The following is a 13,609-nucleotide window of genomic DNA, read 5'->3' as shown; positions in this document are numbered from 1 at the left end:
CCACCCCACCACCACCACCACCACCACCACGTGTTCTACTCGACAGCCTCCATCAGATTGTTTGTTGCTCCAGATTCCTGTCTCTAGCCGAAATAGTTCTGATTACTTGTGTTATGATATTTTGAAATACAGATGATGAGAAAGAACTGCTGTTTCTAGTTGGGGCAATGATCTTCGAGAAGGGACATCCAATAGTATATGCAAGCAGAGCCCTGGGGATGGAGAGAGGCATCATGTACAAATTGCTATAATCTTTTAACTGGAGAAGTTTCTCCGGCACATAAATGGAATTTATGAGGCTACAGTGTGTGCTTATGGGGATTAAAGATTAAAACTTCCTTTAGCACAGATATGCATGTAGCTTTCATGCTGACCTGATCCCATTGTAAAGATGTAAAAGATGCTGAAGCAATCAAGATGGCAAGACATATTCCACTCTCTTAGTTACTGATGCATGAGAATGAGGATTTTGCCAGTCACGCCGATGTGCCTGAAACAATTGATTCGGAGAAGGTGGAAAATGACACAACATATGGTCAAACCAGTTCTCGGACCATACCACCAAGTGAGACATGTTAGGTGGCCTCATCTTTAGAGGTGAAAGGATAACTGCACCAAGTTATGAAGAAACAACATGATAAACTGCCTTCATTTTATGCGTCTGGGTTTGAATGCAAGAGGGAGGGAAAGCAAGCAAGAGGATGTAGATACTGGCCTGGGATTAATGGGGACATCAAAGATTATGCAGAGAAATGCAGTTGCTGCCTTACAGCGCCACGGACCCGGGTTTGATCCTGACTACGGGTGCTGTCTGTACTGAGTTTGTAGGTTTTCCCTGTGACCACATGGGATTTCTCCGGGTGTTCACACACTCCAAAGATGTACAGGTTTGTAGGTCAATTGGCTCGGTAAAATTGTAAATTGTTCCCAGTGAGTAGGAGGATAGTGTTCGTGTGATCATTGGTCGGTGCAGACGCAGTGGGCCGATGGGGCCTGTTTCTGTGCTATATCTCTAAACTAAACTAAACTGAAACTCTTCACACTCATTTAGCCTAACAGAAATTCGGGTTAGATCTCCTTCACCTCAGGGCTGCCAACATTGGGTGAGAGTTGAGAGTGAGAAATGTAGACCCACCCTACGACAATGTCTACGACTAGCTACCACTTAGTCGACGTCAAGCTACGACAAGCTACGTTGGCCGGCGACACAATTCCTCGCGCATTGGGACGTCCACCTACGACCACACCTACGACAACCTACGACCACACAGGCAACAACTTACGACTACTGAAGTCAACTTACGTCCACCCGCGACAAGCTACGAACCTGTCAGCGACATCTGAAAACGTCAAATTCTGTGATCAGCGTCAGAATGGCATGAAATGCATGAGAGTTGGCAACGCTGCCTTCACCTGGATATGCAGAAATTAGTTTGAATCCTAATATAGCATCTTTAACTTTAAGTATATTAATGAAATAAAATAAGTGATAGTAGCTGTGAAGGTGATGTAATTCAGGAAGAGGATTCTCTAGGCCTTAACTGTTGTGACTTTTATGTTACTCCAGACCCAAACGACGTGTTTGACTTAATTAATCTCTGATTGACTAATTGACTGAGCAATAATCAGTTCTGGACAAACACCATTAGTCATGCCAATGATATCCCTGTCCCATTAATTAATGAATATATAAAATCTATCACTTGCAAGCAAATTGGTGTCAGTCTTTCATTCTGACCTCTGTTAAATGTGGAAAGTGAATAGGCTGATTAGACCTCTATGTTCCAAGACGGCACCCATCCCAGACACTAGCCACAGCTAGCAGTGGCCGCAGAAGCAGATCTACAATCACATATCATAATCTCTCCATACTTTTAAATCTCTACTCTTCCAGCAACATTTCAGACTTTACTGGCTTTACCTTGCACTAAATGCCATTCCCTTATCATGTATCTACATACTGTGAATGGCTTGATTGTAATCATGTATTGTCTTTCCACTGACTGGTCAGCACGCAACAAAAGCTTTTCACTGTACCTCGGTACACGTGACAATAAACTAATCTGAACTGAACTGCAGGTGAGTCAAAGTTGGGGGTTTTTATGTTAACCTTTTAACATCTCAACCAAGTATAATGACCCACAATTTTTAGGGTTAAAATTCACATTGTAATAATTGAACCAGAAAATGGGTGGAAGAGTTGATGTGAAGACACATAAAATGAAATAAACAGGCATGAAGAAAGATGGTCTTGAGAGAAAAGGAATAAAAGGGGAAAAAAATGTGAAGATAAACTTTGTTTTGATTATTTGGTGATAATTAAAATCTGAACACCCCCGTTGTATTGTTTAGTTTTGGAAGAAGTACAATAATCATGGATTGGCCCTTCAGGACTGAAGTGAGAAGACATTCTCCTTCCTGACATTAGTGCATTTTACAGTTCTCTACCCTAGAGAGCTGAGGAGACCATCGCTGTATATTATCAAGGCAGGGACAGATAGATCTTTAGTTATTAAATGGCAGAATAGGCACAAGCGGCCGAATGGCCTACTCTAGATTTTTTTTAAATTAATGTTCCTAAGGCACAAGAATAGGACTCATAAACCAAGAAGGAAGGAGGCATTATTATTTCTGGCGTCACCCGAGTATTTCATATTGAGTGCTGGCTCTCAGAGAAAGATACCATGTTGCACTGTTTCTGGAAGAAAACGACAACTTAACCTGCAGCTTGCTAATTTCCAAGATGACCATGTAGCAGCAGATAATTGCAGTCTGATGTACTCTGTAATAGTGAGATCACTATCACCGTTTCTTCCACCACAGAATCAAAGAGGTGACAGCAATTACTTTGAAATATACCATTGTCAGATAAATGATAGGAGCAGAATTAGACTATTCAGCCCATCGTCTACTCCGCCATTCAATCATGGCTGATCTATTTCCCCCTCTTAATCCTGTTCTCCTGCCTTCTCCCCATAACCCCCAACACCTGTATTAATCAAGAATCTATCTATCTCTGCCTTAAAAATACCAATTGACTTAGCCTTCTGCGGCAATGAATTACAAAGATTCACCACCCTCTGACTAAAGAAATTCCTCCTCATCTTCCTAAAGGAACGTCCTTTAATTCTGAGACTACGACCTCTGTTTCTAGACTCTCCCACTAGTGGAAACATCCTCTACATATGCATTTAATCCAGGCCAGATATATGGTTATCCTTTTGGTGAATGCTTTTCTATACAAAATATTTTTTTAAATCACTTCTTCCATGTGTTAATCCATTGTACAAACTATGTGATGAATCTAATTCTCAATCGAAGATGCAACAAATAGGTCATTTATTTCTGTCTATGTTCACAGGTTATTGCAGAGGAAATAAATGGAAACAATGGCTATGTGGAATTAGCCTTCTGTGCTAAGAAACTGGATGACAAGGTATGTGAATGCATTTGGAGGATCATGTGCAGTTCTGGTCATAGGTGATTTCCTAGAGGTTTCGTTTTAGCTACAAAGAGAGGCTGGATTGAAAACGTGGATTGCTATCTCTAGAACAACAGAGGCTGAGGGGAGACCTGATAGAGGTTTATGGTATGAATATGAAATACTCATATTTGACAGGCAGAATCATTCTTCCAGAGTGGAAATATCCAAGACTAGAGGGCGTAGCTTTAAGCTGAGAGGGGGGAAAGTTTAAAGGAGATGTGCGGGGCGAGTTTTGATTTACATAAAGAATGGCATTTAACAGCGTTTTAGATAGACACATGGATATGTAGGAAATGGATGGATATGGATCATTAGCAGGCAGAAGGGATTAGTTTTATTTGGTATCATAGAACATAGAAACATGGAAAATAGGTGCATGAATAGGCCATTCGGCCCTTCGAGCCAGCACCGCCATTCAATATGATCATGGCTGATCATCCCTGTCCATGAGTACCCTTTTCCTGATCATGGGTACCCCGTTCCTGCTTTCTCCCCATATCCCTTGATTCCTTTAGCCCCAAGCGCTATATCTAACACTCTCTTGAATACGTCCAGTGAATTGGCCTCCACTGCCTTCTTTGGCAGGTCATTCCACAGATTCACAACTCTTTGGGTGAAAAGGTTTTCCTCATGTCAGTCCTAATCATGTTCAACAGAGACACTGTGGGCCAAAGTGCCTGTTCCTGTGCTGCTCTATGTTAAACCTGTATATAGTCATATTTGTGCAGTCTCACAAGTGCACTGCAGTTGCACCAAAATCCCAACTTTCCAGAGCTCTTGTAATAAAGGAAAATATTCTATCAGTCACCTTAATTACTTGTTTTCACTGCATGCTGATCTTTTGTGCTTCATGTACTGAAACCAGATTCTTTTGTACTACATTCTGAAGTCTTACTCTGTTGAAATAAATTACATTCTCATTCTTCCTTCCAAAGTGGATAATCTCATATTTTAACTACATTATACTCCATCTGCCAGCTTCATGCTCATTCAATTAACTTATCTATACCCCTTTGCACAATTGCTGAACCCATCTGTTTTTCAACAAATTTGCACTCTGTCCCTTCATCCAGTAAAAGCAATATTAGGCGGTTTACAATTCTCAATTTTAAGACACAATGCTTTAGAGCTTGAAGCCCCTGTCCCACGATGCGAGTTTACCCAAGAGCTCTCCCGAGTTTAAAAAAAAATCAAACTCATGGTAAGTACGTAGAATGTACATAGTGGGTACGTCGGAGCTCGTGGATGCCTCGTAGCGTCTCGTAATGCTAACGGCAGGTACTCGGGAAACGAGGTAACTCGTGAAGTTTTTTCAACACTGTGAAAAATGTCCAAGATTAAAATAATACTCGTGATGAAGTACCACGAGTTCGATTTTTTTTTAACTCGGGAGAGCTCTTGGGTAAACTCATATCGTGGGACAGGGGCTTTACAGTGCAGTTTACATCAAATCTTGAATTTAGTGCATTCATTATGAAGAGTTTGTTTTCTTTTTGTGTAGCGTTTTAGGGGGGGGGGGGTTGAATTTGATTGTAGCTTCTCCATTTTCTAACTATGTTGTCAAAGGACAATGAGTGATCATACTGTTTTTACAAGAATAATCGGACCTTCCATCCAATCTGCCAGTTTTTGTTGATGGTGTGTTGGAGATTCACCCCTGTCCCACTTGGCCGTCGTTTGCGCGTAAATTACGCAACATCATTTAGCGTCACGACGCGCGCGACGTGACACACACGTGATGCGGGCATGGTGCGCATTACGTACGCATGGTGCGTGATGACATAGGCAGAGACGCGCGGCATCGCAGAATTTTGTGATGTACAAAATCTTGGCGCGCCATCTGCGTGACGCGCAAATGATGGCCAAGTGGGACAGGAGTTTTCAGGCAAAAAAACCCCCAAATCAGCAAAGTTTCCGCCATGGAACATCACCTACATGATTTCTTGTTGAGTTTGGGAACCAGGAATATTTCAGAGATCGGCAGGTTTAAATATCCCGAAACATGAAGAAACAATGCTATCTTTGTTATTGTGAAATTCATTTGCAGTATCTCTGTCTTTTTTTCACAACTGGTCTAAATATATTTCCATTTACTTATGCCCGATCTGCTACTATTTTTGACCCGTGCAAATTCAGTTTGATTCACTTGTCCCATTGATCATTTCAAAGTTGTCTTGAAACTAATGATGTAGTTGACACACCTCAAAAGCTATAGATTTTTCATTTCTATCATTACAGGATCTTTTCAGCAAATCAGATCCTTTTTTGGAAATATACAGGCTGAATGACGATGAATCTGAGCAACTTGTCTACAGGACCGAGGTATGTAAAATGTGTGAGGAATAACCAAAGTGTATTTATACAGCACAATCTATAGTGCACAAATACAATTTTGCTTTTAAATATGATTAAATCAATACAATATAAATTAAAATGTACAATCGCAATATAAACTAAGAGCTGTTATTCTAAAAGAGTTACTTGAATTGGGAGAATTTAGTTAAAGTATAAATTTAGTGAAAATGGCAGGGCAGATTGAGGAAGTGCGTGAAGCCATAGTGGGTGCAGAAGAAATGTACTAAAATGATTCCACAGTTAAGAATCAATTTCAAGCTCCTCCTTTATGTATACAAAGGACCCCCACCTACATAAAAAATCTGCTAACCCACCGCTCTACCTCCAGGTCCCTCAGGTCGGCCGACTTGGGGTTTCTGACCATCCCGCGGTCCAGGCATAAGCTCAGGGGCGACCTGGCTTTTGCAGTACTGTTTGTACCTGCACTGATGTAAAGCACTTTGGTCAACGAGAGTTGTTTTTAAATGTGCTATAGAAATAAAATTGACTTGACTTGAACAATCTTGTGTTATGATGATAGAAGTTGTATTGGCAGTCGAAAGAATCTGGTAGAAAGGAAGTTGTTAAAGGTATTTAAAATCATGAACGGTACAGACATAATGAACTTTTCTCATGGGTGGCGGTCATTAAATACGCTTGCTTTGCTTGCCCAACAACAAACTTTAGGATATATTGAAAGAAAGTAATTAACAAAAGAACCGGAAGTGACATGAGGTAGACAAAAATGCTGGAGTAACTCAGCGGGTGAGGCAGCATCGATGGAGCGAAGGAAATAGGCAACGTTTCGGATCGAGACCCTTCTTCAGACTGATGAGGGTTTTTTTTTTAAAGAAATGGTTAACGACCGGAAATGGACTGCCAAAGATAATAGTCAAATGGGAGCTGGATCTAACATAAAGGAATTTGGAGGAGGGAATATAGAGGGCAGAGATAAAACAGGTGGCTCTTAGGTTAAGGTAGTACACATTAAATGGGATAAATAGCCTCCTTCTCAGCTTTAAACATTCTGAAAATAAGGAACATGAAATTTCAAACCTCTGAATTAATAAACTTAGTGACAACTCCAAAGCCATTAATCTATCATAATCAAAAGTGTTAATTTAAGGATACAAATTTTAGAAAGCAGCAATAATTTGAAGCTCTTGAAATAAATTGGGCTATTGATTGTTCAATTCCTAATTTTAAATTCACCTTTTAGCCTTGCCTGACACTTTCACTTGGCACTTGCCATGATAGTAAGGGTGTCAGTCTAATGTGGGTTTAATTTTAGTTTTAGAGATACAGTGCGGAAACAGGCCCTTCGGCCCACCGGGTCCGCACCGACCAGCGGCCCCTGCACATTAACACTATCCTACACCCACTAGGGACAATTTTTTACATTTACCAAGCCAATTAACCAACAAACCTGTACGTCTTTGGAGTGTGGGAGGAAACCGAAGATCTCGGGGAAAACCCAAGCAGGTCACGGGGAGAACGTACAAAGTTCGTACAGACAGCGCCCGTAGTCGGGATTGAACCCGGGTCTCTGGCACTGCATTTGCTGCAAGGCAGCAACTCTACTGCTGCGCCACCGTGATTACGATACGATACAACTTTATTCATCCCCGGACGGAAATTGGGAACATTGGTTTTCCAACAATCATAACACACAACAAGGTTCACGAAAACTTGAAATGTTTGGTATAGGAAGAACTGATTGAGGAGTGAATGCTGAGCTGTGAGCAAAGTTCTCAAAGATCGACTTGGAGTGATTAATGAGAACATAATGTGTCCAGAAATGGAAGGCAGTAGAGCAATGGCAATAAAACTGAGGGAAAATATACTTTTGGAACTTCAAATTATTTTTCCAATTGTTCTATACAAAAATAATAAACGAAAGAGCTCTGATGTTATGTCCTACATTTTGTAGTTGTAACATTTTGTAGTTATATAAATGCTTTGAAGTCCAGCTGTGGACTTTGATGTTAACAAAGAAGCAACATGATAACATAACAAAGAATTTTTAGTGTGCTTGTCACACAAACCCTACAGAGAGCTGTGATGTGCAATCAGAATAATAATTTTGAAGCAGGGGGTTGAAAAGCCTAATGAACATATTCTACTGCTAGTTAAAAAGATTCTTCTTCAGAAGTTGATAGACCTCATTAAAGCTGTCTATAGTAGAACAAAATAGATTTCTAAAAATGAATGAAGATGCGTCAGAGAAAATTTATCAAACAAGAATTGGTGTTGAGATAAACAAGGACAAACTAAGGCAGCTCGTCCAAAGAAGTGGGTTTAACTCAGCAGATGGAAATAGAGACAGCAAATGTTTTTATGACACCATGTTTTATGTTTTTCGCGGACCAGAGGACATAGGTTTAATCGAGGACCAGAGGATGTAGGTTTAAGGTGAAGGGGGAAAGATTTAATACGAATCTGAGGGATGACTTTTTCACACCAAGGGTGGTGGATGTGTGGAACAAGCTGCCAGAGAAGGTAGCTGAGGCTGGGACTATCGCAACATTTAAGAAACAGTTAGACAGGTACATGGATAGGACAGGTTTGGTGACATATGGACGTGCTGGCCAGTGTGGGCAAGTTGGGCTGAAGGGCCTGTTTCAACACTGTATCACTATGACTGTGCATGTGTGTGTGGGGGGGAGGGGGTGGGTGGGGGGAGGGGCAGGTAGTGGTGAATTGATCACGGTGGAAGATTAAGGGGAAGCTGCTACTAGTAGATTGAGTGGCATGAAAATAGATTCACTTCGCAATTTGTGGCAGCGCTTTGAATACATATTTATATCAATGTTGGAATATTTCTTTAAACTAAGAAAATAAAACAAAAAAACAAACTGCTGATGGATAGACTTAGCATGTCAGGCAGAAGGTAGAGGAATGGCCGATGTTTTGGATCGAGACCTTGCTTCAGGACTGTTCCACCACCAGTCTGGTTTTTTTGCTCCAGATTACAGCCTGTGCATCCTTTGGTGGAACAGTGCTGTCTACAGATTTAAAGGAAATGTCAATAAGTAGGTTCATTGTAATTATACCAATGTAAGATTGTAAGCTGATGAATATATTGTGTTAAAAAGAAAGGGCATTTTTTATTCAGTGACTTTCGGTGATCTGAAGTGAACTGCATGAAGTGTGATGTAGCACATTCAATACTGGGGATGAAAATGGAATTGGATTCATGCTTAAATTGGAAAGAATTGAAGGATTATGGGGAAAGAAATATAATTAGTTCAATAGCTCCTTCTTAGAACTGGCATAAATGTGATTGCTCGAATGGCCTGTATATAATACAGTACTGTCATTCTGCAACATATCTTTTTGAATATCTCCTTAAACCTGAAGGAAGATTTTACACAAAGTATGTACAGGTAAAATGTATGAAGTGTTAAAAGTCTATTTAAAATAGACTGGGTCAAAAGGATATACAAGGATTTGATGTCATATCATAAAATGATCAAATATCACTTTATCATTAGAAATTGTAGCAAGTGATATAACCATTTACTGATGAGCAAAATGATAATTTAGAGAATAAATTGAAAGAATTTCAACAAATCAAAATGCTAAATATAGTTCACTTCGAGGTTGTGGAGCATACGAAGTATTAGTAGATTCATTCTATAGCCCACAGGCCATTTATTGACCAAGAAACGATTAGTTTTTTTGTGTTATTTTTAACCTGCTGGTTTATATGTTCATGTAAAGTGAAGCTCAGGTACTTTCTATGCTTAGCGTACCGATATAACAATGAAATAATCAAAACCACATGCAGCAAATCTTTGCTTTGGGTTGTGTGGCAAGGTTGACAAGTACTCAATGTGACATTGAGAAGTTTTTTTCTGCTTACCCAGGTTATCAAGAACAACTTGAATCCAGTGTGGGAGTCATTTAAAGTTTCTCTGAGTTCACTTTGTAGCTGTGATGAAAAGAGACAGTTGAAGGTAGGAATTGGTGTGGAATGCTGATTGTTACATGATTAATCAAAAGAGCACAGCAGAACTGAAGGCGATATTCACAAAGAATATTTTTGTCAGTGCTATTGGCTCCCCATGCCCTTGAGATTTGGACAGAAGGCTGAAGATCATTTGTATCATTTCCCTGAACCTTTTTTCTCTTGGTGACACTGTACAATATTTAGCTTATTCTCTCAATGTTAAACTAACCTCTAGATGAACCTTCTTGCAAGAAAAACTTTAAAAAAAAATGACCATTGCAGCCAATAGCAGATTAAAATGCCACCTCATTTTATACAAGTGAATGGTTATATGTCCTATTGTCAACTGTTAGAAGTAGGCACAGCTAATTCCGATGAGCATTATGCAGAAGTCTGTGCCAAGATTCTATCTTCGTTTTATTTTTCTAAACCAAAAGCTACGGAAGTCCATAGATGCTTAGCCACTTTAGGGTGGCTATCACTAACTGCACTAATTGTAGTTGTAGTTGCTTTTCTTTTTTACTTTCCACACTTTACTAACCCAATTTGCTATCATCTTTTTTATCTTATATCATATTATATTTTGTATTTGGAATGGAATTGCATATTTTATTTAAGGAGATATGTTCGGATGGAAAACAGACGTGACCTAAAATTCATCTACCTGATGTTCAAGTATAAGGTAGGGTTGAGTGTGCTGAATCATCTGCTCTACCACTTAATCACAAGATGCAAGACATGAATATAAAAATTGGGGATGAGGGAATTAAATTCTGTAGTTGGAATGTTAAGGGAATTAATGAAAATTAATTTGCCTCAAGAGAGGCAAAGTGTTAGCTCATTTAAAATCATTGAAAACAGATATAATATTTCTCCAGGAGACACATCTTAAAAAGGAAGCACAACACAGATTGAAAGCAAAATGGATTGCTAAAGCGTACCACTCTTCATTCTCACATAAATCTAGAGGTGTTGCAATATTAATTTGTAAAGGTATACCCTTTAAACATATATCAACGATAGAAGACATTGAAGGCAGATATATTGTAATAATAGGAGAGTTATACTTAAAAAAGGTGACTCTCCTCAATGTGTATGGACCAAATTTTGATAGCCCTCTGTTTTTTAAGAGAATTCTTAACAATATCCCGGAAGGTACACAACAAAACTTAATAATCGGTGGAGATTTAAATTGTACATTGGATGCTTGTTTGGATAGATCATCAACTCAAAGAAAACTAAAATCTCGATCAAGTGAATTTTTAAATTCATACATTAATACTACTAATATTACTAATATTACTACTAATATTAAGGACGTTTAGAGAATTGAAAATCCATCGGGCCGAGAATATTCATTTTACTCACCAGTACATAAAACTTACTCAGGGATAGACTATTTTTTAGTAGATTCAAAACTTATCCCATTTACCTATAACTCACCATATCATAACATCATAATCTCAGACCACGCTCCATTAATATTTATGATCAAAGTAAACGGAATGGCAGAGACACAGTCACAATGGAGATTTAATCCCCAAATCTTAAAAGATAAGTCATGTAATGAATACCTAGTAAAACAGATTAAAATGTTTTTTGAGGCTATCGATAGCCCTGAAATCTCTGCTTCCCTTCTTTGGGAAACATTTAAAACATTTGTACGAGGAGCATTAATTTCTTCCCAATCATTTTTTAATAAAGAGAATAGGGCCAAACAACAGAAACTGGAAATGGAAATAAAGCAATTAGACACAGAAAATGCAGCAGCACCATCCACGATAAAACACAATAAAATTGCAGTATTGAAATATAAATTAAACAAGATATATTCAGACCAAGTTATAAAACTTTATCAACATACAAAACAATTAAATTTTGAATTTGGTGACAAACCACAAAAACTATTAGCGCGTCAACTTCGCAAATTGGATGGGGAAAAAACAATATACAAAATTAGAACAGACAAGGGAGAAACATTAATACTGCCTAAAGATATTAATGATAGATTTCTACAATACCACCAAAAATTGTATTAATCTAAAATAACAGAACAATCAACGGGAATGGAAACATTTTTACAGAATTGTAAGTTTGCGGGTCTAGATCAGAAAGAGAGAGAATTGCTAGGGGCTGAAATTACGATAAAAGATATCGAAGAGTCAATCAAATCCTTAAAAAACGGAAAGTCTGCAGGACCCGATGGTCTAAATTCTGAATTTTATAAAAAAAATTATGATTTGCTTTCCCCACGCCTACAGACAATGTACAAATACGCATATACTCAACAGAAACTCCCAGAAACTCTAAATGAATCTACAATCATACTCATACCAAAAACGGACAAGGATCTTGAAGACCCAGGTTCATACAGAGCTATAGCCCTCTTAAATACTGATCAGAAAATATTAACTAAAATTCTATCTAATAGATTGAGCTTAGTGATCAGCAAATTAATACATCCCGACCAAACAGGGTTTATCCCCAAACGGTATTCATTTTATAATCTGAGAAGATTATTTAATATTATATACTCCAATAGAATCCCTAACGCAGAGCTAGCAATTATCTCGTTAGATGCTGAAAAAGCATTTGACCAGGTAGAATGGCCATATTTATTTTCGGTGATGGAAAAACTTCAACTAGGAGAGAAGTACTGTACATGGGTTAAATTGTTATATTCTAATCCAACAGCTAGAATATTAACAAACAAAATGTTATCAACTAAATTTAATCTCTCTAGAGGCTGTAGACAAGGATGCTCACTATCCCCACTATTATTTGCTCTTGCAATCGAACCCCTAGCAGAAAGCGTTAGAAAGCATCCAGGAATATTCGGATACAATACTAAAGACACAAGGAATAAAATCTCCTTATATGCAGATGATATACTAATATATATTACAAAATTAGAAACTAGTATTCCAAACCTATTAAATCTAATAACTCAATTTGGTCAGTTTTCGGGATATAGAATTAATTGGAATAAAAGCGAAATCATGCCAATAACAAAATTCAATTTACATACAATACAACAATCCCCTTTTAAAATAGTTAAAGATAAATTTAAATACTTAGGAATCTATGTAACTAAGACGTATACCTCCTTATTTAAACTAAATTTCCCACCCTTACTGAATAAACTACATAAGAACATTCAATACTGGAAAACACTCCCCATTTCTATGCTTGGGAGAATTAATGCTATAAAAATGATTTTTTTTACCGCAACTGCTGTACCTACTTCAATTAATTCCGATATATATCCCAAAAACTTTTTTCAAAAAAGTCGACTCCATCGTTACAAGTTTTGTCTGGGATTATAAGAATCATAGAATAAGTAAAAAACATTTATGTAAGTCAAAGATAAATGGAGGTTTGGCTTTGCCAAATTTCTTATTTTATTTTTGGGCAGTCCATATTAAAACATGAATTTCTGGCTGGAAGAAATGGATCAACAACCAGATTGGTTAATGATGGAAAAGGAAGACTGTCTACCTTTTGAAATTGGACCGATCATATTTGCCCCCACAAAACTGCACAAAAAAACCTACAAAGAAAACCCCATAATACATAGTGGAATACGAATTTGGAAACAAATAAAAAAAGATTTAAAATTGAATAATATACCACTCTGCCTTCCCATTGTAAATAATCCTTTATTCAAATCATCCTTTATGGATAAAGGTTTCACACAATGGAAAAATTATGGAATCAAAAATATAGGACATCTTTATGGGAAAGGTACTTTTCTTTCATTTCAAGAGTTACAAGGAATTATGGACTGCACTCAAATAATTTCTTCAGATATCTACAATTTAGAGATTATGTTAAATCTA

General features: G+C 37.9%; 1 protein-coding gene across 1 annotated transcript in view; it reads left to right on the top strand.

Moving 5' to 3' along the window:
• The window catches only part of cpne7 (copine 7), a 181,615-nt gene that overhangs the window by 89,936 nt on the left and 78,070 nt on the right, over positions 1-13,609 (top strand). Inside the window, exons 5-7 of the mRNA XM_033035666.1 lie at positions 3,362-3,436; positions 5,723-5,806; positions 9,688-9,777. Of these exons, the coding sequence (XP_032891557.1) occupies positions 3,362-3,436; positions 5,723-5,806; positions 9,688-9,777 (249 nt within the window). The remainder of the gene's footprint in view (positions 1-3,361; positions 3,437-5,722; positions 5,807-9,687; positions 9,778-13,609) is intronic.

The sequence above is a fragment of the Amblyraja radiata genome, chromosome 17 (genome assembly GCF_010909765.2).
Source record: "Amblyraja radiata isolate CabotCenter1 chromosome 17, sAmbRad1.1.pri, whole genome shotgun sequence".
Lineage (NCBI taxonomy): Eukaryota > Metazoa > Chordata > Chondrichthyes > Rajiformes > Rajidae > Amblyraja > Amblyraja radiata.
Note: the sequence above shows the minus strand (reverse complement) of the source record. Positions and strands in the feature narration are given on the sequence as shown.